The sequence below is a fragment of the Eretmochelys imbricata genome, chromosome 3, assembly GCF_965152235.1.
Source record: "Eretmochelys imbricata isolate rEreImb1 chromosome 3, rEreImb1.hap1, whole genome shotgun sequence".
Taxonomy (NCBI): Eukaryota; Metazoa; Chordata; order Testudines; family Cheloniidae; genus Eretmochelys; species Eretmochelys imbricata.
The window spans coordinates 99,305,546-99,332,536 of record NC_135574.1 but is presented as its reverse complement, the minus strand read 5'-3'; the positions used below and the strand labels follow the sequence as shown (position 1 = coordinate 99,332,536).

The window sequence follows — 26,991 nt, the reverse complement described above, 5'->3', positions numbered from 1 at the left end:
TTTCATTTGTAAGAATGTATTTCGCAAATATATCTGTAAGAAAAAATGATCTGATGAAATATACAAGTTCTGTGATAAGGCAGTTCTATATGGAACATTCTGTTACAAGCATGGAGTTAAACACTTTTTTTATAAAAGCAAAAAAAGTTGATGTTAGATAAACTCCTGATGGTAGAAATTATTCATATAGCCTTGAACTAATGCCAGGTTTTCCCATTCTATCAAAAATCTCAAATTTGGTATGAATAAAACTCTGCTTAAAAATACCAAATAAGCATAAATCAAACAAGCCATTTTTTCCTTTGTACTTTCAGCCAGCTTGGCTATGAAAGTAACTATTCATCCACAACCATATTGTAGTTAAATATACTGCACTCCTGCTATGATTCTCTGCTAACAGCGATCATTGTCATAAAACTAATATAGGACTGAAATCACAAGGGTCTGCTCTGCTGTTGACATATGTGTTGCTCCCAATTAAATAACAATTGGAATTACAAACATGCAGTGATGGTAGGATAGATCACTTCATTATCAACTAATAACCTCCATTTCAGTAGCACTCTTGACTTAAACTCACAAAAGGAAGAAAATATTCGTGCTTTGACAAGTATGTCAGTGTTACTGGCAGTGCATAGGGAGGAAGGATTCTCACAACCATGTCAGTGAAGGGCCCAAATCCCAGCCCAAAGCTTGTTATGAATTATGTATTTCCTTGCTGTAGCATTTTCTACCCTCAAAGGGCTACAGCTATTACCTAAGAATAGTACCGCTCATCAAAATGAACATACCTGAAAACATTTGCTAAAACTCCACATGTACTACCGGGAGGCTGCCATTTTAATAATGCCAGCAGGAAATGCTTATCAGGGTAGGAAGACCAGGACTGCAGCCTGCGACACAAGGAAACAGGAGTGTTTTGTTGCTTTTTCTAGGTAAGTTGAGGGCTTTGAGTTGGTGTGTGCAGCTATATAATACTTTTTGCCTTAGCTAGAGATAGAGTTTAAAATTCAGACTAGCCTAAAAAGAGCAATAGACCACTCCGTGGCAATATCAGGCCGACACTGCAGCAGCTTCTTAATTATTTCACATTCACATGTTTATGTAGACCTTGTAGAGCATCTAGAAAGAAAAAAATGCTTTAGGGCTGAGTCCTGCTTGCTTTACTCAGGTAAGCAATCGCACCAACTTCAGTGGGATGACTAGCATGGATAGAGTGAACATGATATTGCCTTCTGTCATGTTTTCCAGTAGAGCAGGGGTTTCAGCAATTATTTTTATGCCATTGCAGTGTTTCTGCTCATACGCGTTGTGCAAGTTTAGTTCAGCTAATGTAGTCAGTAACGAAAAAGGCTCTCATGAATGCATAGCCATCTGTGTAGCAGGATCCATGCAGTCTGGGGTTTGGCTGTGCTTGCTTTGATAGTTGTGAGTGAAGATTAAAATGGAGGGAAGGTCACAACCTAGTCCTAGTACTTGTTTCCAGGCTTGGCGATGGCCCCATCCTGCCACACTGAGTCCATTCTGCGTGCTGTGTGAGCGGATTGTTGGGAGTATTTGCCTCTTCAGGAATGAGCAATTGCAGCACAGTTCAGGTGATTCAACAAACTGCTCATACACAGGCAGGTATTTTGTGAAGACACCCAAAAGACACCTCAATGGCAACAGTGCCATTTGGAGTTTGAGTTGTTCATGTATTCTCACGTGTGTTGCTTTTTTAACCACTGTCCTTTGTGCTGCGGCCATGCTGAAGAGTGAGGGGTGGGTTGAAAGTGCTTAACTCACCAATATGTGTATATATATATATGGCTGACAAACGCTCCTTCAGCTGGACTGCAATTTTGTGATTAGAAACATATTACAGGGAAAAATGCACGTAAGTATTTTAACTATGCATTACCATTCTGAACGTGCTAAAATATAGTTCCAACAGCCGTGTGCTTATTTGACACAACTGCAGATGTCACTGTGCTTGCAAACTTCTGGATACTAAAGATAACAAAACTGGTTTTGTTGTCCGCCTGTAGCAGCCAAACTGTAATTCCATAAACCGCAGCTGTATCACAAACGTTGAACTTTATTTTCAATTCCCATATGCCTCCCTTCCCATTTCTCCTTCCCGTCCATGTTGTTCTTCCCCCTGCTTCCCAATGCCTACCCCTTTTCTAGTAGATGGGCTTCAAAAGAGAACCTGCTGCCTCAGGCAGGAGCTGTTTGTTCTTTGCAACTACAATATTACAGAACAGTTGAGCCCTTGGCAATTGCTCTTGTATTCAACCCTGCTACCAGTTTGATGAGGAAGGAAGAAGGGACTGAGGAAAGGGAAAGGAGAGGCTTAAGGGAATTAAAACCCCACCATGTTGTATGCCAGCATCTCAAAATTCACTAATAAAATAACATATGGCATTTGAAACTCACATTACATCTGTTTCTGGCTATTGCGAAGCTGATGATTAAGTTTAAGGTTATTTTAATGATAACTGTGCAGTTCCATATTTTTGGGGAGAGGTATTTATAAAGTGGAACCTGAGATGTAAATTTCCAAGCTAATCATTTTTGTCTTGAGGGCTCTTTCCTTGAGTAAATTATAGATTCTTTCCACCGTAACATGATAGGTTTACAAAGGTTTTTTTGCCTGGGATACAGAATATAACTCCATGTTGCGCATACAGACAGATCTGTGAAGCACTCTGGAGTCTGTTAGGATGACTAGTGCTACATGAATGAAAGTGGTTGTTGGCAGATACTGCATATAGTTTGAACCTCCGGTAAACCCTTGGGGGTGGAAGTCGGTGGTGTAAGCATGAGTACATGCTTGTAATACATGAGTATTGGCCAGCTCCTAAAGCCCTGTCTACACTAGTGTTTTGAGGGAAATTTCCCACCAGTGGTGGTAACTGTGGGATTGATAGTGTAGGCTGACCACTGATTGTTTTCTCATTACATCATCTAGATGACATGGTGGTGGTGATGCCTGAGCCCTGTGTTCCCACCATTAAGCTGTACCAGTGGGAGACCTACTGGAAAATGCTGGTGTCAATGCAGTTTGAGTGGTAGTTTTGACCAGTGGCTCTTTTAGATTCCTCCCAGGCTCATTTCAACAGACATTTCACTGGTTTCCTCCAGTGAAAGCTAAGTCGTTCCAGGCTGCTGCGCTTACTGCTTCTGATGGCAACTGCTCCTACTAATTATAGGTTTTATAACTCAGTAGGGATGGCCTGATAATTTTTAGGAAAACCATTAGTTATGTCTACACCTACAGAATAAACAACTTCTCCAGAACACCAACAAGTAAATGACTTAAATTATGGTTGCCATAAGAATTGTGGCTCTCCTCTCATTTCTAGTTTAAAGTTGTAAAGTAGACATCGTGAGAAAACAATGAAAAACTTAAGTTTGGTGGTTCTTCGAAAAATGTCTTTAGAAAAATGACAGCGCTTCATTCAACTGAAGAGCAGTCCTGCAAACACTGATTTGTGCGACCGCTCAAGTGAATAAGAATAATCGTTGTAAGAGTCTGAAGGAGTCCCTCCCTCCCCCCACCATCTATATTCTTAGTTGCATCTACTTTTAATTACTAAGATGCTGGGCCTTAGCAACTTAGCTATGCACTGCTAAGGGAGTGATCTTGCATCATCAAATTGTTTACTAATTTCCAATGAGCGACACACCCACTAAAAAGGCAATGTGATTGCAGAAAGATCACTGAGGGGGTAATTTGAGCTCAGGAAACAAGAAGGAGAACCGAGTCTGATTTTCAGAATCCAGGTGGAGTTTGCAGGGGTAGTAGTTAGGAAATGTCTCAATTTCTAAACTGAACACACAGTCTGAAGACTGAAGCCCAGTAAACCATGCCATTTTTACATGACAAATCATCTAGGTCCTCCAGCAGGCAAAAATACTTCTGGGCTGTGTGAATTCTAGAGAGAACTCACCATCTGTCATTGTATTGCTGACAGGAAGAGATTGTTTATCTTGAAGGACATGACGCTGAGATGGATGAACACATTGTCTGGTTTAAGCAAGAATATATGAAAACAGAGAGGAACTGGGAAGAAGTTGATAAAAGGATGAACAAGACATTAGAAATGCGAAGAAAGATGATCAGTAACAAGGCACCTTTGAAAGAGATTCTCCGACTGTTTCCTTTCTTAAGATGTCCTTATGAGGTAATACTGTGAGTGTCTTTAATAACAGTATTTCATGTTATGATCTAGATATGGGCAAGATGGCACCTGTGGGAGTGCTCAACTGCATGTTTTTAGTAAAGCATCCATTAATATTCAGTTTCTCCACTAACCCCCTAGTAAACATGTATTGCTACCCTGGCACTACTTCAAAATATTTACTAATTAATACTTTACACATACCATGCACTATAATATCATGTGGTTATTTTATATACTTTTGACAAAACATGAAATATTTCTCCTCGGGAAAAAAAAATGGTAGCTAGTTTATTAACTGTCTTCAATGTATGCACCCGAGTTAATTCATTTATTTTGAATACTGAAATAAAATTTTCCTCTTCCTTCAGCTTTTTAGGGAGTTCCAGCTCCTTACACACATGGATATTTATAAGAAAACAGTGGAGATTTTGGAGATTTATTCAGGAAACATATTGACTTTGTACTCGGTGAGAAATAATCCAATTAATGTTCTGCTGCGAGAAAATCTGAAACAGCACACAGAGGAAGATATTCTGAAATGTCAGTATAAACTGTCTGTGTATTATTTGTCTGAGTGTTGTAGTACATAATTGTTCAGGCTACTGCTACTAGACTATCTTCTACTTACATTTTTAAAAATGGATTTTTTTCTACAGATATCTGGGCTGGTTGAAAATATATTGGGGTAAAGGGGAATTACCAAAGAGAATAGAAATCCATTAATGAGGAGGTGAATTAATTAAATGAATGAGATTTTATTTCTGTGTCTAACAGGAAAAGAAAAATGCTATTGCTAACATACAGGAAATGAAATATTTCCAATATAGATATGTGCCTGTTTATATCCTAGGGAATTGGCTAATAAACTTACTGTACCATTGGCAAACTAGTTTTGAAAAAACATGGACAATTCTAGAGGCTCCATATGGAGAAAACCAAATGTGGAGTACCTGTTGTCTGAAAAGGAAAGAAGTGATCTTGGAAATTGCTGTTCTTAAGGTTAAAGTCTGTTCACAGTGAAATAATGGAAAGAAAAGTTACTTACTAATAACTAGTTTAGGTATATTGCCTCTGCAGATCCACATGCTTGCACACAGTTGTCATTAGTAATTAATTAGACAAGAAAAGTAGATTAATAAGACTGGGACTTTTCAGCTAGGAAAAGAGACAACTAAGGGGAGATATGATAGAGGTCTATACCATCATGACTGGTATGGAGAAAGTAAGTAAAGGAACTGTTGTTTACTACCTCTCAAAACATAAGAACTAGAGGTCACCAAATAAACAAATAGGCAGCAGGTTTAAAACAAACAAAAGGAAGTATTTCTTCACACAATGCACAGTCAACCTGTGGAACTATTTGCCAGAGGATGTTGTGAAGGCGAAGACACGAATAGAGTTCAAAAAAAGAACTAGATAAATTCACAGAGGGTAGGTCCATCAATGGCTATTAGCCAGAATGGGCAGGGAGGGTGTCCCTAGCCTCTGTTTGCCAGAAGTTGGGAATGCGTGACAGGGGATGGATGACTTGATGCTTACCTGTTCTGTTCATTCCCTCTGGGGCACCTGGCATTGGCCATTGTCGGAAGACAGGATACTGGGCTGGATGGACCTTTGGTCTGATCCGGTATGGCTGTTCTTATGAGCCATTAGAAAAGGAGTAATCGTTACATCCATGTGAGAGTACTCTTATACATCCACAACTGTTTGGATCTATGTGTGTAAAAGGGAGCATGGACCTGATTGCACACAGTTCCTTTTCACTTCTTCCAAAAACCTCCATCTAGAAAACTAGGGTATGGGAAGGAGAATGGAAAGTGTGGATCTGCAAAGGCAAGCACTTCAACTAGTTCCTGTAAGTACTCTATTTCTTCCAGAATGTCAGCTGCAGCTCGGTTCTTAGAGATAAGACAGCAGCACAGCCTCCTTAGGAGGAGGGCTGAGCAGTACTCCTCAACCTAGATTCATAGATATTTAGGTCAGAAGGGACTATTATGATCATCTAGTCTGACCTCCTGCACAAGGCAGGCCTCAGAATTTCACCCACCACTCCTACAAAAAAAACCTCACACCTGTATCTGTGCTATTGAAGTCCTCAAATCGTAGTTTAAAGACTTCAAGGAGCAGAGAATCCTCCAGCAAGTGACACGTGCCCCATGCTACAGAGGAAGGCGAAAAACCTCCAGGGCCTCTTCCAATCTGCCCTGGAGGAAAATTCCTTCCCGACCCCAAATATGGCAATCAGCTAAACCCTGAACATATGGGCAAGATTCATCAGCCAGATACTACAGAAAATTCTTTCCTGGGTAACTCAGATCTCACCCCATCTAATAGCCCATCACAGGCCATTGGGCCTATTTACCATGAATATTTAATTACCAAAACCATGTTATCCTATCATACCATCTCCTCCATAAACTTATCGAGTTTAATCTTAAAGCCAGATAGATCTTTTGCCCCCACTGCTTCCCTTGGAAGGCTATTCCAAAACTTCACTCCTCTGATGGTTAAAAACCTTCATCTAATTTCTAGTCTAAATTTCCTAGTGGCCAGTTTATATCCTGAAGAAGGCACAAGTGGGGGAGGTCAAATCCAGGGTAATGCTCTAGGATTGTGCAGTATTCCTAAATAGCAGCTTTGTAAATCTTGCTTTTCAAAACTAAGGAACTGTGCCAGTAAGTCTGGTTGTTTTTTGTTTGTTTTACCTACTACAATGAGCACTCAATTATCTTGCAGCCCCAGGTAGATGACGTGTTTGAATGCACAGCCTAATTCATTAGAAAGCCTTTTGATGGAGATATGCTCCTATATTAACCGTAAGGCAATACAAAGTGCATGGGATTTTCAAAAGGGATTCTCTTTAAAACAAAAAGAAAGTAAAAACTCTCATAATCTTCTAAGTAAGTTGTGAGGCTCCTAGAAAAGTGGGAGAGGAATAAAGTAATTTTTTTCCCCTGTGTAGACCAGGCCTAACAACCTAAGGGAGGAATTTTGGGTGGGGTGAAGAGTCACTTTCCTTTTTTGTGCATAAAACTGTAAATGGCGCATGCTAATGATGGAAATATGTCTAATGCCACACTTTTAAAAAAAACCTAACTGTGATTTGAGAACTGAGAGGGAAAATATTATTTACATAACAGGTGCTACAAACTATTTTTTAAAAATGCATTGTAAGGAGCAATCCTGACTTGGCAGTAAGATGGCCTAGATCATCCTAAGAGGGCTCTTCCTTCATTGACTTCCAGGGGGAATTTGCACTTGTAATATAATCTGAATTTGATTAAAAAGCAGCAACCTGGATTTCTTACTAGAAGACATTTGATATTTTTCCAAGTTCATTAATGTGTGTCTCTAGTGTAAATGCTCTCTCTTTTTTAAAGTCATACTTTGCCTTTATGCTGGGGAATCTAGACCACAACAGAAGGTGCAGTTTACTCTTTAAGGTGCTTTGGAATAGCAATCACATAAGAAGGAAGCAACCAGTCATTAACTACCAATCTTGTAATTCACTGTTAATACTTCATAAATCTTCATCTGTTCTTCAAGGATGCTAATAATCAAATATTTTCATTTTTTAATTTAGTAAAAATCTTTGCTTTTGACAGATATGAAAATGACTGCCACATGCTTACTTCTACCAGATGTCTTTGGAGATGATTCCAGTCTGTTCACTGCTGTGAATGAGGAGGTACATAAATGTGGCTGTAGAGGCTAGCTGCACTTCCAAACAAACAAAAAATTCTGCTCCATTTTCAGCCACATGTATTAAATTTAACGTCCTGGTTTTAGAAGCACACATGCCACACCTTTTTTTTTTAAAAATAATGTTGTGCAATATCTAAGGAAATGCCACATCACATGGCAGCGAGCAGCTTTTAGAGGAGTGTGATCTAGTAGTAAGAGTGGGGATAGATAGCAGTCCTGGTCTCTCTTCCTGATTCTACCAAGTCAGTCAGGTTCCTGACACTTCAAGGATCTGGGCCTAACTCCCGTTGGTTCCAATGGGAGTTAGGCACCTAAAGTACCTTTTGGATCTGGCCCTTAGCCTGGGTGTCTGTTTCTTAAGTGACATTAACCCATTTTTCAGCCAAAGGTCTCAAATAACCTGACTTATTAACCAAGTTCACAGCATTATTTTCAAGCACCTTTAATTCTCTGAACCTTTATTGCAACTTTTACAGTTCAGCTCACCCAAGTGACATTAAAAGATCATTTGACCTTTTTTTTTTTTTTTTTTTTTTTTTCCAGGTGAAGGTGTTGACACCAGTCTTGGAAGTAAAAAATCCCTTCAGTGTTAATACATGTGAGTTTGCTTTGTACATCGAAAAAGAGAAACTGGCCCAGCTGGATGATTGTACTATGGCTCTAGCTGCTCTGTTGGCTGCATTTCATGTGTTCGGCATCCAGTATCCAAAAAGGATCCACAACACATTTCACTTTTTAGAATCACTGATTTTGGAGATGAAAAGTCCACAATCCCTCCCAAAGAAGGTAAAGAGAAAACTGGAAGAACTTGAATGTCTGAACATTTAATGATGTCCAAAACACTTGTCTCAGGGGAATGTCTTTTGGAGCAGTTGACTCTTTGTCAGAAGAAATCATTTGTTGTAAAGATAAGTTGGTGTAATTCTTTCCAGTGGAATTGTATTAATATTTATAACTCAGCGATTTTTTTTTTATTGTACTGGCTGCTTTTTTAGTTTTGAAAACATGAGCATTTTCATTATTTTCAATGGAAATTCTAGAGCAACTTTAGCCTTACTTGAAAAAATAAAATTTTATAATTAGATGTACTTGTGGGGCAGTATTTTTCCATAAAAGCTTTTTATTCCTGTTCGAACAAGTTTTGACTAAGTCAAAGGTAAGAAGCATACTTTAATTTAATTCAGTAAACATTTTGGTGCGAGTTACTCTAATAGGGATTAAATCTTTACAATTAAGATTTGATGATAATTGAAAATGTGTGATTAGTATTTCACATAATAAAAAATGCAGTGTCTAATTTTTAATTTGCAAACCCTAGAACGATCTATGAGACAATTTGGTAGAGACTGAAGAAATTCACTCATTCATATCACATTGTTCACCTTTTTTACTAGTTACTTGGACTTACTAAATAAAAATCTGCTAGGATGAGATCTCAAGCCACTAAGAATGAGTTGTTGGGGCCACTCCTGTAAAACTACATAGCTGTTGCAATGAGAGGAGAGACTTGTCTTTACATCTGTTTCTTTCTCTCACACACTGCAGTGACTGATATGTGCAGACTGGGCTCCCTATGCTGAGGCTGACTCTCCTCTGCCCACTTACCGCCTGGAGCCCTTGCATCCCTGGGATTTCAGGGGCTCCAATCCCACAGACAGATGGAAATTGGCTACTCTGTGCGGAATTAGAAGGACTCTGACATTTTCAGGGCTATGACAGCTTTAATATGGTAGAGAGAAATTTGGAGTTTGTGGTGCTAGCCTTCAACACCCATTTGTGCTTATTTGAGAATTTAACTTTTGTGCTTTCTCCCCTGCTGCCCCTCATGGTCAGCAGAAGCACCCCCTGAAGACCTGTAAAATCTCACCTTAAAACTATCCTCTGGCATGAAGCCTAAAAAATACTACAATAGTGAGGCTTCTGGTGTGCTGATCAGTACTGTCCAGTGTTTCCTTGTACTCTCCCATGTGTCTGTCTGTATCCAGCTGTTGTCTCATCAGACTTAGCCCTTGCTCCCAAGAGTTTGCAATCGGTCTTTTTGTTCGGTGTTTGAGGTCCTGGTCCATGACTTGGGTTCCAAGGTGCTATGATAAGATCAATAAGGATGCTGAAAAATAGATGACTCAGAAAAACCTTATTTTAGTTTAAGCGTATAGAAGAAAATGTACTTGGTTATAGGTTAAGATCGCAAATTGTTAATCTCAGAATTGGGAATTACAGATCAGATATTACAAAAATTACAGTTAAACCATTCAGATGTTAACACAGTTTAAGAACTTACAACTCACTTCATTTGTTGCTAAAACAAAACAAACATATAACAGTAGTTTTAAGAACAAACCAGACTCCTATCACTTCTTTCGCTGTACGTCTAGGATGGGTCAAAATAGAAAAAATCTTCTGCCATCTTTTGCTGCTTACACAGTTAAAGCTGTAAATTTACACAAACCATGAAAATTTTATGCACTAGTTATTAAACTTGCTCACTTGGAGAAAAATGTTAGGCCTGATGGCATTCTTCCCAAGTATGTTGCCTCCTTTAAAAAGAAGCAACAAAATGATGTTCTTTTGGGACCATTTTTGCCTTCATGAGCCATTTGCAACACCCAAAGATGGTAAAAATCCACATGCATTTTAGTCTGACAGATCTTGTCCAACTCTTTGATGACCACCATTTGTGGGGACAGCATGGCCATCCTGGGAATCTAACCTGCAACACTAGGACTGTGCCACCTCGTGCACAGAACAGCAATATTTTTTATATTGACATTGAAATCTGGAAAAAACACTGCAAAAACAAGGGGAAAAATTTTCAAAAACAAATTACAAAAAGTTTGGGTTCTGGTGCTTTGAGATTTAATTCACAGTTAATGCAGTCACAGCCCTAAATCAAGCTGGCATTTTGTTAACAAGAGGGTTATCTAAGTTGTTAAGTGAAAGTCTGCTTTAGCAATTTAACCTTCAGCACTTCATTTTACCACTTTTGCTTTTTTTGAAACACCTTTTCATTGAACCTTTAAAATGACCAAACATCAAAATAAAAGATCCCTCCCACCCCCCAAAAAAAAGTTTGTTAAAAGGTAAAATATTTACAACAAATATGTTTTTTTTAAAAGCAAAAACATTAAAGGTTTGAGAGAAACATGCAAAGCAAACAAGCTCAAAACATTTAAGAATTTTAAAACATCTCCTATGCCAAGATGCCAGCTTCTGCATATTTATTAACTAACACTTTAGGTCCTAAACATTGTTAAACAAGATTCAGGGTTGGGTATACAGAGAGACCTCAGCCTGCTTAATACCATGGCACAAACACCATTAAAAATCCTTTTAACCTTGTATTAAGGACAAAGCAAAGACAGGAAAAGCATTTGTAATGTATTGAATAAGGCTTTCATTTTAACAACATCCACACAGAACAGTTCAGATGTGAGTATTGAGAAGTACACCAACATAACAAGCTTCTCCAATTCAAATTTTATTTGCATTGTTGATACAATAAGATTGCAGTTTAAGTGTACAAATTTTGAACAAAATGTAAAAATATTATTTATGCAATGCTATGGAAGGAGATTAATAGAGCAATGCTATTTATGTCAGACTGACACTGTTTTACTTGGAATTATAGCAGGTACCAGTCACCTAACTGTTCTGCAAGTGGCACACAGAGCTCTTGAAAACCTTTAAGGAATTCCATCCCAAGAAAGAGAAATTAGGAAAAATGATAGGAAGATTTCCCCAGACTTGTGTGTCATAGAAATGTTCTATTTGCGCTGAATATTCCCCCCTGCCCACACACACAAGACTAGGAATAAGAGATTCCATGGGGAACACTTCTCCAACTAGTCACCCTCTTCCTCTGAAGAGAATTCTTACCAGGAATGTTCCAGGTCAGTCCTCAGTTTTCAGGTAGGTAGGCCTTCTCTATCTTAAAGTGCATCTGTTCTGTATTGTGATTTATATACTGAGTGCAACACCTTACCTGCCAAATGCTTATAACAATCCTTCAAGAAGGGTCTCTTACCTAAAAGTCTGCTGTAGGACATGTTAGTCCTGCTAATGAACTGGTAAAATCTATGCCTTAACTAGTGAGGGCCATATTCCTTTTGAATATCCCTTTTCTTCCTCTCTGAAATCACTCCTCTACCTGCCAAGATTTTTCTTGAATCATGGTGACTTTCAAGGGGCTCATGAGCATGAAACTTTTACTGAGTCCCAGTCTCAGCATTCTGTTCTTTTCCATTATTGCAGTAATTACTAAAGATTAGCATATACAGATTTAGCAAATGTTTCTCCTTTTTGTTTATTTTCTTGCCTCAATATATATATGTTCCTTCATGTACTGTATAACACAGTGGACTCCCCTACGTAGAAAGACGGGAGCGCCATGGTGCCGCATGACCAAAGGTATTTTATGGAAGTTAAGTTTTACTTTTCAGTTGCAGCCATCTCTTTACTGGTCTTTTGGTAAGTTACACTAAAGATGCTGGTGGAAAAAACTCACTTAACATTTTTGTATCGTGCAAAAGTAAAAACATTCAGTTATCAAAAAAGCTCATTTCAACCCCAAATGTTTTTTGTTACTAGCAAGTCGACAATTTTATAAACTGTAAAGTTATACACTGTAGCAAAGTGTTACTTATGCAGCATAAGCATTGCATTTGAAACTATGGTACAAAATTAACATTAGCCATAGCAGTCTCAACTGTCTACTGGTAGCCTAATTTTTGGCTAATCAGTTTTGTTTTGATAATAGGAAGTAAAGGCTACTGAAAAGGAAAGTGGATATGTGAAATATAACTCAGGAATTCTTAGATCATATTAACATTTTCCTAATTTTAATAATAGGATAAATAATTAGTGAAGGTTTTCTTGATGCCTGGATAAAATTAGAAATACTAACAGTTCATGAGAGAATTAGCGCCATAAGTATGGCAAATAAGACTAGCTGATGCAGTTGTTATACAGTACCTTGTTAAAAGCTCAAACATATTCCAGAAGAGTTCAGGTGTACTGGCTCTCAAAGGGTATAAATAGTCCACCAGTGCTGACTTATTTTTCTTCCTTTCTTAGAGTTCTTACTTGACAATTCTAGCAAGTCTTTGTGCTTTGAATAAAACATGAGTTCCAGTGGAGAAAACTGGCTTCTAAACAATTTCCATTCATCTCAAAGTTCATTGTGTGAGTTTTTCTCTGCAGCTTTGAACATCAGAATGGAATTGAAGATTTTTAGGGCTGGTCCCAGTTTAATGCTCATTATCTTGACTATGTCTGCTTGGGTCATTAGTAGAAATGCTTCTCCATCAATTTGCTTTAAAACAAAACGTGAGTGAAAAACACAAAGAAAGCTATTAAGTCTGAGGCTATGGTACTTTAAATATTTGAAGATAATTTGAACTGAAATCCCCAGTAAGCCAATTAAAATTTCAGACTGCCGTAAGTGGAAGCTTGAATTCGAAATTCAGAGGATTTCTGGTTCAAAATCCCTATATGCAAATGTGTCCTTGGTTTACATCCGAAGTTAATGACCCTATTTCCTGTTTCTATTTGAAAAATATTCTGTCCTCTGAATCTAGATTTCAGCCTAGTCACATATCTGAATCCACCTCCCAACTATTCCTTGTCTCAAACTTCCACTGAAAGGTTCCCGATTTAACTCCCACCCCAGACAAATAATCTAAGACCTCTTTCTCCAGCTGCTCTTTCCTTTCCCATTACAACAGACTTGGTCCCAGAGGCTAAAAGTTTAGATATATCAGCTTTAAACAAGGATAAAGTTTTTTACAGCATTACAATATTTAGAAGAAAAGTATCCATTATTTAACTTTACCATTTTAATACATGCAAATAATAAGTATTGTATAAACTGCTAATGTTGATGGAGGTTAACAGTGGAAGACAGCACAAATGTGAACATTAAAGGCTGAATTTTCAGCCCCCCCACAACAGACCTCTAGTTTTGTGCCTATGTTGTTTGTGGTCATAGGCAATGCGTGGGGGGGGGGGGCATGTGAGGTCAAGTGTCCCTGTCATGAATATAAAGGGAAGGGTAAACACCTTTAAAATCCCTCCTGGCCAGAGGAAAAACCCTTTCAACCTGTAAAGGGTTAAGAAGCTAGGATAACCTCGCTGGCACCTGACCAAAATGACCAATGAGGAGACAAGATATTTTCAAAGCTGGAGGGGGGGAGAAACAAAAGTTCTCTCTCTCTCTGTGATGCTTTTGCCGGGAACAGAAAAGGAATGGAGTCTTAGAACTTAGTAAGTAATCTAGCTAGATATACATTAGATTCTGTTTTGTTTAAATGGCTGAGAAAATAAGCTGTGCTGAATGGAATATATATTCCTGTTTTTGTGTTTTTAAGATCCAAGGGTTGGGTCTGTGTTCACCTATGCAAATTGGTGAGGATTTTTATCAAGGTTCCTTCCCCACTCTGAACTGTAGGGTACAGATGTGGGGACCTGCATGAAAACCCCCTAAGATTATTTTTACCAGCTTAGGTTAAAACTTCCCCAAGGTACAAACTATTTTACCTTTTGCCCTTGGACTTTATTGCCACCACCAAGCGTCTAACAGATATATAACAGAGAAAAGAGCCCGCTTGGAAACATCTTTCCCCCCAAAATCCTCCACAAACCCTACACCCTCTTTCCTGGGGAAGGCTTGATAAAAATCCTCACCAGTTTGCATAGGTGAACACAGACCCAAACCCTTGGATCTTAAGAACAATGAAAAAGCAATCAGGTTCTTAAAAGAAGAATTTTAATAGAAGAAAAAGTAAAAGAATCACCTCTGTAAAATCAGGATGGTAAATACCTTACAGGGTAATCAGATTCAAAACATAGAGAATCCCTCTAGCCTAAACCTTAAGTTACGAAAAGACACAAAAACAGGAATATACATTCCATTCAGCACAGCTTATTTTCTCAGCCATTTAAACAAAACAGAATCTAACGCATATCTAGCTAGATTACTTACTAAGTTCTAAGACTCCCTTCCTTTTTGTTCCCAGCAAAAGTATCACACAGACACAGAGAACCTTTGTTTCTCCCAGCTCCAGCTTTGAAAGTATCTTGTCTCCTCATTGGTCATTTTGGTCAGGTGCCAGCGAAGTTATCTTAGCTTCTTAACCCTTTACAGGTGAAAGGGTTTTTCCTCTGGGCAGGAGGGATTTTAAAGGTGTTTACCCTTCCCTGTATATTTGTGACAGCCCCCACCCCCAGATTTCTGCGTGGCTGCCGGGGGGAGGGAAGAGGACCTCTGTCTTTCTTCCGCTGTGCCTGACTCCCAGCACGCTTGGCCTCTGTCCCTGTCAGCCAGGTCTGGGTGGGGAGCAGAAGGGGTGGGACCGGTCTCTCAAAGTCACTGCTCTGTGCAGCACAGGGGCTGTCAGAGAGCCTGGCTGGGGCGTTTGGTGGCACGCTGCCCCTGGCCTGGGCCAGGCTGCTGGGAATAGGGGCTGAGTTGATCAAAGTCCCCTACTCCGCCTCGGCATGTTTCCAGCTCACTCAGCCCATCCCCAGCAGTGGGGCCTGGGGTGGCCCACCACCGCTGCTGCCTCCCCAGTTAGCCTCTCTTTGTGCAACTGCCGCTCTGCACAGAGTCAGCAAGCCAGAGCAGCCAGCTTCCGCCACATGAAAAGCGACGCGGTCCTACTCCCCGCCCGGGCTAGCTGCCAGGAAGAGCTGAACGTGCCGTGGGGGTAGGGGGAGAGGTGCAGTGGGAGAAGGACAGAACTCCCCCATTCCCCCCCTGCCCCCCTAAGATAATGTAGGGCAGGGAGAGCGCAGTGGGAGCTGGGCAGAGGACACACATCGGGCAGTCACATGTCCTCCCCTTTAGATTGTGCCCCCCCAGTATGTGGCGGCACAAGCTGTCTATGTTTGTGGTGCAAACAACAGAGTGAATTTTAGGTCACGTAGCCATCAAGACGCTGTGGCACTATCTGACATACTTGTCATGGTTACAGTGCCAGCTGCACCTCTGCAGGACAAGAGACCCTTTCTGGTCTCTCAGAGAGCACCCCTGAAGGTGTCAGAATTTCACAATTCTCACATGTCTAGGCCGGGCACCAACTGTGCCTACCCAGCAGGTCCACCTCGGTTTGGCACCTGTGATTCTTCCCTCCAGGCATCTCTGACCAGTGCTGAATATAGTGAACGGTCAGATGACAAACCAAAATATGTTTTAACAGTAGGAACAAAGGCCCAGATCTACAAAGGGACTTGGGCATTGTGATGCTCAGCGTTGTCAAGCCCAACTTCTAGGAGCCTAGAAAACTCAGAGGAACAACACTGAGATCCGCAGAGCCTGAGTTAGGCGCCTTTGAATTCGATCCATAAAGCCAGCATGCTAGGCAAAGCAGCCAGTGAGAGATGCAGATACGAGTGGTGTGTCCTAACCCCTTCCCCTCAGACAGACATAGGTGCCTATCCCCATGACCTGGGGGGGGAAGATAGGCAATCCTTTGTGTGTGGGGCCCAATGCAGTAGGTGTGTTCAGAGGCCTCCTAACTCCACACAAAACATCCTAGGGGTGGGGTGAGCTTAGGCAGGAGATATGCATCTGGAAGCCCAGCCCTAGAGGGAGGCAGTAGCATGCATGCCCAGGGGCAGACACACAGGTGCCTAGGAAAATTTTACTGCAAAAACAGGTTCTGAGTGAGGTGCCTACAGGCTTCAGCAGCAGCTCAGCAGGAGTTTTGTGGACTGCAGTGGAGCCTCAAAACGGGACTTAGTTACCTAAGTATTTTTGTGGATCCAGGCCAAAGCATTTAGAGAAAAAGAATTTTAAAACAACAAAGGGAATCAGGTGCCTAAGTCCAAATTTAGATCCTCAAAACCCCTGCTCAGCTGCCACCTAAACTCCCTGGATGTCTAGGTTTCCACTGGTAAAGTCCCCAAGGTACCTAAACTTTTGGCCATGGCCAGGCACACAACTGCCTCAGTCCTGGCACCATTGAGCTGCCTAAAATCATGTCTAAGCCCTAGTGGGATTCACAAAGTCGGCATTACCCCCCGATTCAGTAAACATGCCCACACACGAAGCACAGTCCGTGGTGCCCCCAATGGACCAATGGTAAGAGCACCTCTCTCTCTTTCACATATCCCCTTGACGGTAGGCAAGCCAGCCCTCACTTCTTCAGACACCCATATTAGGTATGTGTGTCAGTCTGGGGCCCCTGAACGACTACCTATGCTTGAGAGTCCCTTTTCATCCAGCCAGAGCTCCTTTGTTCTTGCCAGTTCTTAGCGTTTGCTTCTGCTTTTCAAAACCAGTTTGCTAAGGAGGAGATGGTTGGAACCAAAAAGTATAATCTTATTAGTTTGGGCATTGCCTCTTAACAACCCTTAAATGTTTACCAAGAGGTGGCTTACCTTGAGCCATTGTTTTGTCTGCTGCTTCCTCCCTCTCCAATCAACTAAATTAACATGCATACAGTAAACATCCCAACAAGCAGGTCCCATATAATATACATGACTTATTACAGAGCTGTTCTGTTTCTGTCACAGCTCTGTCTAGGTGACTTAAATTACAACCACAACTATTTGCAGCCACAACTATAGAATAGGATAAAAAAAGGGAGATCTCATCAAGGCTTTGCTGAAAATCAAGCTCCAAGTCTTATCTTTTATATATTTTACTGCCCATTCAATGACATGCAAAACCATGTAACCCAATACTTATTTCACACTGACCTCAAAGATGTACTGCTGTACAGGTGAGCACACTTTGATTCATTCATTTACATTTATTTTTTAAATTTGAAGTTAAGTTTATTTTTCAACAGTTTCCTTTTCTGTTTCTTAACAAAACTCTTCCTAGAGACCAAGAGCAATTTTTTCAAAAACACTAAGTCTCATTTCCATATGCCACGTAGGCACTTAAGTGACATTTGAAAATGTTCTTAAGTGCTTTAAAAAAGTTTACCTCCAAATCCTGAAGTCTGCACTCAGGGCAAAATTCCCATGGATCACCATGGAAGTCTGGCCTGAGGAAGAGTTGGAACAATCACCAAGGGTTGTGGTGGATTCTCTATCACTGGCCATTTTTAAATCAAGACTGGGTGTTTTTCTACTTTGGGGCAGTTCTGTGGCCTCTGCTATACAAGAGGTCAGACTAGATGATCACAATGGTCCCTTTTGGCCTGGGAATCTGTGACAGAATGTAACAGAAGTTAAGTGTATAATTACCCTGTAGGTAAAAACCGTACCCTATCAGTGCAGAATGCAAGCCCATTACAGATTGCAGGGAAATAGGAAATGTAACACGTTTCAAACTTTTTATTTATCATACTCACCTCGTCTTTGAACACCTTGCCATGTTCTTCACATCCTGGTAAACTCCGTATGAATTCAGAAACCTGCCACCAAATCATACCAACAAGTTTTTTAAAAACCTAGGCTCTCCCCCAACACTCTTGCCCAAATGCAGATAAATACTGAAGACAAACATTTTTCACCTGTCAGAGATAGATTTGTACATAAAGGAGCTATCTTCAGTATTGCCTCTTTATTTACCTGTTATGAAGTGAAGTTAGGGCTCTGATAGCTCTACAGTGAGTAGACACAATCAGTGGAAGCATCCCACTAATGTGCACTTTACACTGAAGGAGCTGGTACCAAGAGAAGCAGAATGCTGTGGCTGTGATACTGAATCTACGAGCCCTTCTAAAGTAAACCTACCTCATCTGTACTCCATTTGGAAACTTTACTGGCAGGGATTCCAGCCACGCTTGGAAGGAGCTTGCTCTGCTGTTCCCAGCGCAAGGGTAGGCATGGGATTTGGAACTTGGAAGACACGAAAACTGGCTGAGGAAGAGGCTTCTGGCTGCTGAGTTCTTCTATGTCTATAAAAAAATACAAATAAGCATTAAATCCCTCAATGAACAACAAGATCAGTCATGATAAAACATCCTCATCATTATTGACACATGTACCTCCACACAAAAAATGGTTCTGCTTTACCTGTACTGGTGTAAAGTGCTGCCATCTCCCTAGGGTGGACACATTTATATCAGCATAAAGATGCTCTGTACTGATATAGCTATTACTGTATGGGAAGGGGAAACAAACTATACTGCTATACAACACCTTTATACTGATACAGCTGCATCCACACTAGGGTTGCATCAGTATAACTATTTTTGTTTAAAAAAAAATCGTACCCCAAACCAAAATAATTATGCTGGTGCAAAATCTGCATGTGTAGACCAGGCCTTAGTTACTCCAGTTTTATACTGGTGTAATTTCATTAAAATCAGATCTGCATTGGTATAAAATTGCACTGGTGAATCAGGCTTATTATTTCCATGACACACCACATTTATGTCTCTTAAGTAAGAAAAAATTTTCAGCTATTCTCAGTGTTTTTCATAGAAAAATAAATATCTGCAAAGGCCCTGCAGTTCTGCTCTTTAGTTATATACTTCATTTGGAAAACATATTTAATTCCTCCATTTGGAGGTTTGTTTTTCATGTCCATTTTCCATTAAACATCCATAACTCAAACCAGGACAGTTCAGTACTTGCTCCCTCAAAGGCAACCCAGCTTTGAGGCTAGCCAGAGCTGCAGAATGCTGTGATATCTGGAGAAGTATAGCAATTATTAATGTGTGTCTGCACCTGGGGTGGGAGGAGAGAGTGGAGAGCAGGCCTCAAATGATGGTATTCTTAAATTGAAATCAAGATACCAGTGTTCATTTCAACCAGATCTGCATTCTACTTGGAAACACAGAGGGAACAAACTTGCTAAAAACTCAGGTACCAAACACTTCCCAATTGCTGAGGAGAACTAATTTAGAATTATTTTTTGAATGAAGGTAGCACACAGTGAACTATACCGCCAGTCCTCCTCTCTAAACACTGTTTTGTAATCACTTGTCTTTACCACTCTGCATACTATTCTCCCTTACACTGTGCAATCTTTCATCGTCTCTCAGCCTATTTTCACCTTTCCTGACTGATATTTCTGTTATTCACATTGTTGTTACACTATTCTCTATCGACTCATGCTCCAAAACTAAGACTCGTTCCAGTATTCCAAAGCTGAGTTCCCAGTACCACCACCTGTACTGAACAAGAGAGCGAGATCAACATTGATAATTAAGGTTGCCTAAAACTTCCCATTAAAAGCCTGTTTTCAGTAGCTTATAACTTTAACTGTTCCAGCTGAATTTTTTCCATGCTGAAAGTCTGCTGTTTCAGAAAGTTTCAGCAGAAACAGTTCAGCTGTTCCTAAAACAGAGGACAGGGGAAAAAGGTAGTTTTGCTAATGCTAATCCCCTCCCCCCAACCACTCTTCCCAGCACTGTAGTGCCCCCAGGCTTTGGAGCTGGAACCTGAGATTTGGTAGGGGGAGAGTGCTAAAGTTAGGTGCCTTTTGTGGTCTCCATGAAAACACACCCCCATTTTACAGAGTGGTAAGACTCTGAAAATTGCCATTTGCACAAGCTCAGTAAAGCTCATAGATGCTTGCTGCCAAAATCTCCGAACATTTCCTCTATACTGAGCAGTAGAGCTGATTGACAACCCAAATTTCTGTCAGGAACAGTGGATAGAAAATGTTCAACACAATTAATTTTTTCATGAAAAATGCCTGTTTTCCATGAATTTTTTCTTGTGTGTTGAAAAAGAGAACAAGTGAAAACTAATGATTGATTTTAAAATGCTGACACTGTGCCTCATGGGAGTTGTGGTTCAGGTGCTTCCTGTTCCTATTCTCTCTGGGCTGGGCTCCCCTGCTGGACTTCATTTCCCTTGATGTACCACAGCAGTGTGACTGCCACAGTGCATTGCCTCTCCTAACCCAGACGCTGGGACAATGGCTGACATTGCAACCTTAAGGTTTTTAATGTAGTTTTGTGTGTTTGTGTGTGTGTGTACACATGTATTATAGCTCTTTACAAATCCTTAGAAAACTAGATCCTTTCCTTGCGAAGTTTATAGTTTAATGCAGGCAGAGAAAAACCACACAAATGAAAAGTTTGTTTTGTTAGAGGTTGAGTTTTACTGGGAGTGGCCCATAGATTTGCTGCTGTTTTATTTCTCTTATATTCAAATTCCCTTATCAGTGTTTGATTTTAAGATGTACCTCACACACCACGGAGGCTGAAGATGGCCTGATTGCTACAGACTTTTCCCCGAATCCCTTGGCATATAAAATAAACTAGCTTGGATTCCCCTTGCACTCAGACTCTGTGGGCCACACTTATAGGTGACAGTAAGTGTAAATTACATACTAGTCACTGTAAATCCAGGTAAGGTAGAATTTGTCTACGCAGTGTTGGAACCAACCTAACTGAAGGTGTGAATTGCAACCAATGTAGTTATTTTGGTTCCATTTACCATGAAGAGAAGCCCTAAACCTAAGGGAGTCTAAAGTGCTGTAACATGCACTTTGAGGGTGTAGACTCCAATTTACATTCCCTCTAGCGTTCCTTAGGCAGACTCACCTCTGAATTACACCCAGTATCTCTAGCTGTCTGTAATCTAGTGGTCAATAAGACATCTATTTTGAGCCCTGTATCCACAGTATACACATTCTGCTTTTATGCAGTGTTTTTACTAGCTTTCTATTTTAAGTTGGTAAGAAATATTATGACAAACTTGCCTTGTAAGGGAATCGTTCAAAGCTGAGAAATTTGGGGAAAAGGAAGATTCAGTCACAAACTCTTGCCAGGTGATTTGGTAACCAGTCCTCCAACTGAGTGACTAAGAATCATCAAAAGTAGGATGAGAGAGATGAAAATCTAGAACAAGTGGTGAACGTACAGAATGTGTAGAGGACAAACTCATCTGGTCTCAGCTGCTGCATTGTTCTCTGGGTCACCTAGCTAGCTAGCCTACACTTCTGTCCCCTCCATTCCTTGGATTCCAGTTCTTGTCTCTCAGCCCCCTGCTGACTAGCTCCATGGAACAGTGCAGGGAGCATGTGCTGCAATCAAATTAACTGCCTCTTGTGGGGAAAGCTGGAGAATACAGGCTGCTGTAGGCAGGTGTCATCATGGCAGAGTAGAGAAAGTAAACAACACGCTGGGTGCCTGGCTGCAGCAAAATGATGAATTCCACAGCAGCTTGGGAAAATGCCAGATTACACAGCCAGAGAACTGCAGAGTCCACCGGGCTCTGGTTGAGGAGAACTGTGTAGGTCACACCTCTCAGAGCTACTGTTTCAGGATTTCTGCAGAAGCAGGCAGATGGCATTCGGTCAGTTTACACTCTGGTTCGCTCTACAACCATGAGGGTTTGAAACATAATTTTGTTAATAAAAAGAAATATCAGATTCTGGAGATTGGGGCTCTAGTTTATTATAGGTTGAGATTTCAGTTTCTAGGTCAGCACAAACTCACATACCCCTGTTACTCCATCGAGAAGTGTCGTTATAACACACAGATACCTACTCCCTATCTGGGCATTTTTTAGTAAATAATGCCACATCATCATACAAATAAAAGAAGAAGGTGAAGAATAGATTAAGTAATTAAATATAGAGGTTAAGTAATCATGTCTTCACTTTATAAATCTAATTCTGCAGAATCCTCTATAGAAAATTATCCAAAGTGGTAAGTAGAGCTGGTCATAGAAACTTCCACAGAACCATATTCCACTGGAACATGCAGTTCTGTCAAAAATGAAGTACTTTGCGAACTCAGGTAGATTTTGTTGGCATTTTCTTTAGGGAAAAAAAAACAGAAAAAAAAGTTCAATGTAAAAATGTCCCATTTCAACATTTCCGGAACAAAATGTTTCAATTTTTTAAATGGACTTTCCACTTTGAATGATTAATTTATATTATATATATAATAAAAAAGTCAAAATTAAAACAAAACATATAGCATCATCTTAAATTACTCCCCCCCCAATTTTCCTTCACAGCTACTTTTAAAATTTTTTGTGTTCGCACCACTTCAGAATGAAGCCAAATTGTGAAATCTCAAAATCCTTTTGCAAAACAGAACTTACACCCTCCACACAGCTCTAGCAGTGGGATCCTCAGGCTATGTCTATCCAGCAAACAAAACCCCAGGTCTGGTCTGTGCCAGCTGACTTGCACTTGCAGGGTCTCAGGCTGCAGGGCTGTTTCATTGCTGTGCAGACTTCTGGGCTCAGGCCAGAACAAAACCCCAACAACAAAGGAGCTACACTTTTGAAAATATGAACATGTAAGTAAATGAGTTTCAGTCCAACAAACAATAGTGGCAAGAAATAAGCATAGGTGAAAAGTAGTTATCACGAAGCAGTGATGTAATTTCTGTGGTTTAAAATTCAGTCCTTGGCCACTAACACATTTAATGACATTTTTTGAAGAGTCTTAGTTAGTTAGAAAATAAATTCAGAGCCTGTCAAGCCCCTTTGTTTCACTTTGTTGAAATTAACCAAGGACTCAAAAAGATCAGTAATATGGGTTCTGTCTTGTGCTCTGCCAATTAGTCTAGCAATAATTAATTACCAAACCACCTTTATTTAAGATCTTGATTTGGGATTTAAGCATTAATTAGCATGGTGCTGCAAATGCAAATACATTATTGGCAAGATCCTCATTGCTGCTCCAGAGCCTTCACACCACTCTAAAATCCCTAGCTCTGGCCACGGGAGGATTCCTCCACACAGGTATTATGGCAGACTGCCATAAGGCTGCCCTTCCAAGGACTCCAATTGCAAGCTCTGGGGCAGGAGGCATGCCACTGGATACAAAAGGGGCATGCATGTCAGGAGAAGGGTTTCAGCATCAACACTGTGGAGATTCTGGGCAATACAGCCCTGTGGGGCTGCTATAATTTAAATACATCCGTAGGGCTGTCTACATTAATGCATGGGCCCTGAAGTGCAAAAGTGGCTTAATGTCAACTTGGCTCCCCCACCCCTAAGCTGCAAGTTCTTTACTGCACCTCTAAGAGCGCAACACTATGAAAATATTTCAGAAATCAGTATTTTTTTTTAAGAGCATCTCAGTTTTTTATGATGGAGCAGACATTGTCTTTATTTCTTTAAGCTGATGGAAAAGACACCCTTTCATTTGACAAGCTAAGGCTGACCCTTGCTAAGTCACACTAACTGCCTCTTTCCACATGATATTTGAGAACGAGCAGTTTAGACAGCAAACAGTGACTAAAGTTGTGGTGTGGAGTGAATGAGACTGTAGTCCTGCAGATTTGTGTCTTCCAAGGTGCTGACTTTCCAAAGTGCCAGGGGGTGCTTGACTCCTGGCTCTGCCCAGGCCCCACCCCCAATCCACACCCCTTCTGCCAAGGCCCCACCTCTGTGCCACCTCTTCCTACCCAGTTCCGCCTCCTTGCTTCTCTCCCCTCCCCTCTAGAACCTCCTGCCCACCACAAAACAGCTGATCCCGGTGGGTGGGAGGCACAGGGATGAAGGGGGTGGCGCTGATCTGCGGGGCCCACCGGCAGGCAGGAGGCGCTGGGGGGAGCTGATATGGGGCTGTCAGTGGGTGCTTAGCACCCACCATTTTTCCCCCATGGGTGCTCCAGCCCCAAAGCCCCCACGGAGTCAATACCTATCTTCTTTTGGCCTGTAATCCGTTTTGTACGATTGCTACTGTATAATCCAGAGTAAATCTATTGAAGTAATTTAACATTTAGGCCCTCAATGGATAGGATGACTTCTTTTCTGACTTCTACCAGTGTAAATCAGCAGTAACTTTACTGAAGTAAATGGAATTGTACCAGTGTAAAGCTGGTGCAAGGTCAGAATCGATGGAGGGGGATGTACAGTAACTGAGGCGGTGTCCAAAGGAACACTGCCTTATTTCATGTACACACTCTGAACAATGAGAACAGAAATAAAAAATGAACAGCTGCCTCATTCCTGGTGCACTGTCCAACCTACCAATTGGATGAGATATGAAATAATGTTAAGTAATCATGCAAGTAAGGACTATGACTGGAATTTTCAAAGGGGCATAACTGGATTTGGGGCCCAACTTCAATTGAAAGCCAATGAGAATTAGGTGCCCATTTCCTTCTCTTAGGTCCCTTTGAGACTGTGTGGGGAACCTTAACTTTGGTGAACCCTGATTCTGAAGTGCTTCACTTTGCATCCTTAATATTCTTTCAGTGTAGTTTTTTTGGTGGAGTATATTTTTTTGGTGGATATATTTTACACTTATACAACTCAGCATGGGTAATCGGCTGTTTGCAAACTCAGTGGAGAAAAATAATCTTAAAATGAGACTTTGTATGCCCGTATTCAATTCAGAGCTCATTTTGACAGCTGTGATAAAGTGCTAGGCACAATCTTCCCTGACCACAAGAAGACAAAAAACACAGGCGTCAAATATGCTGCTGGCATAAAAGGGCACAACTCACTGAAGTCAATGGAATTGTGCCTCCTTATGTCAACAGTGAATTTGACCTATAAACTGAATCACAAAGTAGTAGCACACAAATAATTTAGCTTTTATATTGAAGATCTTAGTGCCAGAGATAAAAATACTTCTATGTTACCTCTAGTTTCATTTAAAGTTGACAGCTCATTTTCTGTCTCCTCTTCTTCACACTCTTCCTTCTTAGCAGAGTCCTTAGCTTGCTGTCCTCCTCTGGGGAAAACAAGGTGTTCAGGTTTTATTAACTTACATTAAACCTTTTAAATATGACAAATGCCCTTATTAACTATATGACAGTCTCCGTTACTTACACAAAGAACACTGTACTATAACCATAAAGTGCACCAAAAGGTTTTAAAGGGTCTATACTCCCATTGATGGAAATGTGTAATAGTTCCTATTGTCCAAACTCTGAAATGGAGACTCAAAAAGGATGTAGCTAAAACTCACATATGTAAGTTTGTTGTGTTCAAAGCTTTAAATCTGACCTAAGATTCCACAATGCAAAACATTCAAATTAATACAGGTACAGAGAATTGGCAGGCAATGCAATTATTAGGTAGGTGTTGCACCACCTCCAATGCAAAGGAAAGTTGCTCAATGACAAACAGATGGAATCCTCTGTCTTATCATAGGCCTTGTCTACACAATAAATGCTTTCCTGGTATACCTTCATTGGTTTAGCTATATTGGCAGAACCCCCTTGTGTAAATGCAACTTATGCTAATAAAAGGAGTTTTTCTGTTGGCATAACAATTCAACCTCCTTGAATGGCGCTAGCTATGCTGACAGAAGCACCCTAGTATTGGCATAGCTGTGTACAGATTGGGGGTTTTGCCAGCAGAGCTATACTGGCTAGGAGGTGTGGTTTCTCCTACCCCCCGCCCCCCAATCCCTGACTGACATAACTATGCTGACAAAACTTTGTAGTGTAGACCTGGCCTCAGAAGCTATTTTTAAAATACATATAAATATTTTGGGCTTAAATTAGACTACAGGCAGATGGGCACAACTTCACTGACATCATCAGTGTTGCACTTGATACACTGAAAAAAAATGGTACAAGTGAATTTAGGGGACTAGAGAATCTATGCCTTATGCTACATTAGTGCACAAAATAACTAGAGGCATTATAGCGAAGCGCAATGCAAATATGTACAGCAGGAATTCCATGCTTTGGCACAAATGTAAAGAGTTGCTGTAGTTTCAAGCTTTTATTTATATAAAAATTTGGTTTCTAACCCTATGTGCAGAGAATGCCTTATGAATATAAACTGAGGCAGTACACGGACTGTACACACAAAATGAAAGTTCTGAGAAACACATGACTTCCCCATTTATCTCCATGGTTGTTAACACTGGAACCTCATAGTGACAAAGTACATACCAACTTTTAAGTATTTCTCGGAAAGCCATTTTAGTAGAAATATCCATATAGTGGGCTTTATCCAGTTTGGTTAAATGCATTACAGTTAAAGAATATCAGACTTATTTTGCAAATTGGCTCTATTTAATTCTTAAATTTGAGTGTTCATGTTTCTTAATTGTAAATACTTCCATATCTGACTACTTATGTTAGGTTTCCTTTGCAGCTGTGGAAGTGCTATAAATCTACCTTAAAATTATAATTGCCCAATTTCCTAAAATATGCTTTTGGATCCAATCCTGCCAACACATTTATCTATCTTCAGTTTTAATCTCTTGATCATTCCAGGTTGTTCCAAGGGAAAAAAAATTGCAGATGTTAAAAGATGAAAATAACTGAATGTTCTA

General features: G+C 40.4%; 2 protein-coding genes across 2 annotated transcripts in view; one reads left to right on the top strand and one right to left on the bottom strand.

Annotated features, from left to right (window-relative positions):
* SAMD3 (sterile alpha motif domain containing 3) overlaps positions 1–8,958 on the top strand; it is a 105,573-nt gene extending 96,615 nt beyond the window's left edge. Inside the window, exons 8-11 of the mRNA XM_077813032.1 lie at positions 3,960–4,169; positions 4,538–4,709; positions 7,775–7,857; positions 8,418–8,958. Of these exons, the coding sequence (XP_077669158.1) occupies positions 3,960–4,169; positions 4,538–4,709; positions 7,775–7,857; positions 8,418–8,702 (750 nt within the window). The 3' untranslated portion in view covers positions 8,703–8,958. The remainder of the gene's footprint in view (positions 1–3,959; positions 4,170–4,537; positions 4,710–7,774; positions 7,858–8,417) is intronic.
* Positions 8,959–11,447: 2,489 nt separating this feature from the next.
* Positions 11,448–26,991, bottom strand: part of L3MBTL3 (L3MBTL histone methyl-lysine binding protein 3) — a 137,569-nt gene continuing 122,025 nt past the window's right edge. Inside the window, exons 18-21 of the mRNA XM_077811739.1 lie at positions 25,340–25,431; positions 18,561–18,724; positions 18,176–18,238; positions 11,448–13,185 (exon numbers count right to left, since the gene is read on the bottom strand). Of these exons, the coding sequence (XP_077667865.1) occupies positions 13,042–13,185; positions 18,176–18,238; positions 18,561–18,724; positions 25,340–25,431 (463 nt within the window). The 3' untranslated portion in view covers positions 11,448–13,041. The remainder of the gene's footprint in view (positions 13,186–18,175; positions 18,239–18,560; positions 18,725–25,339; positions 25,432–26,991) is intronic.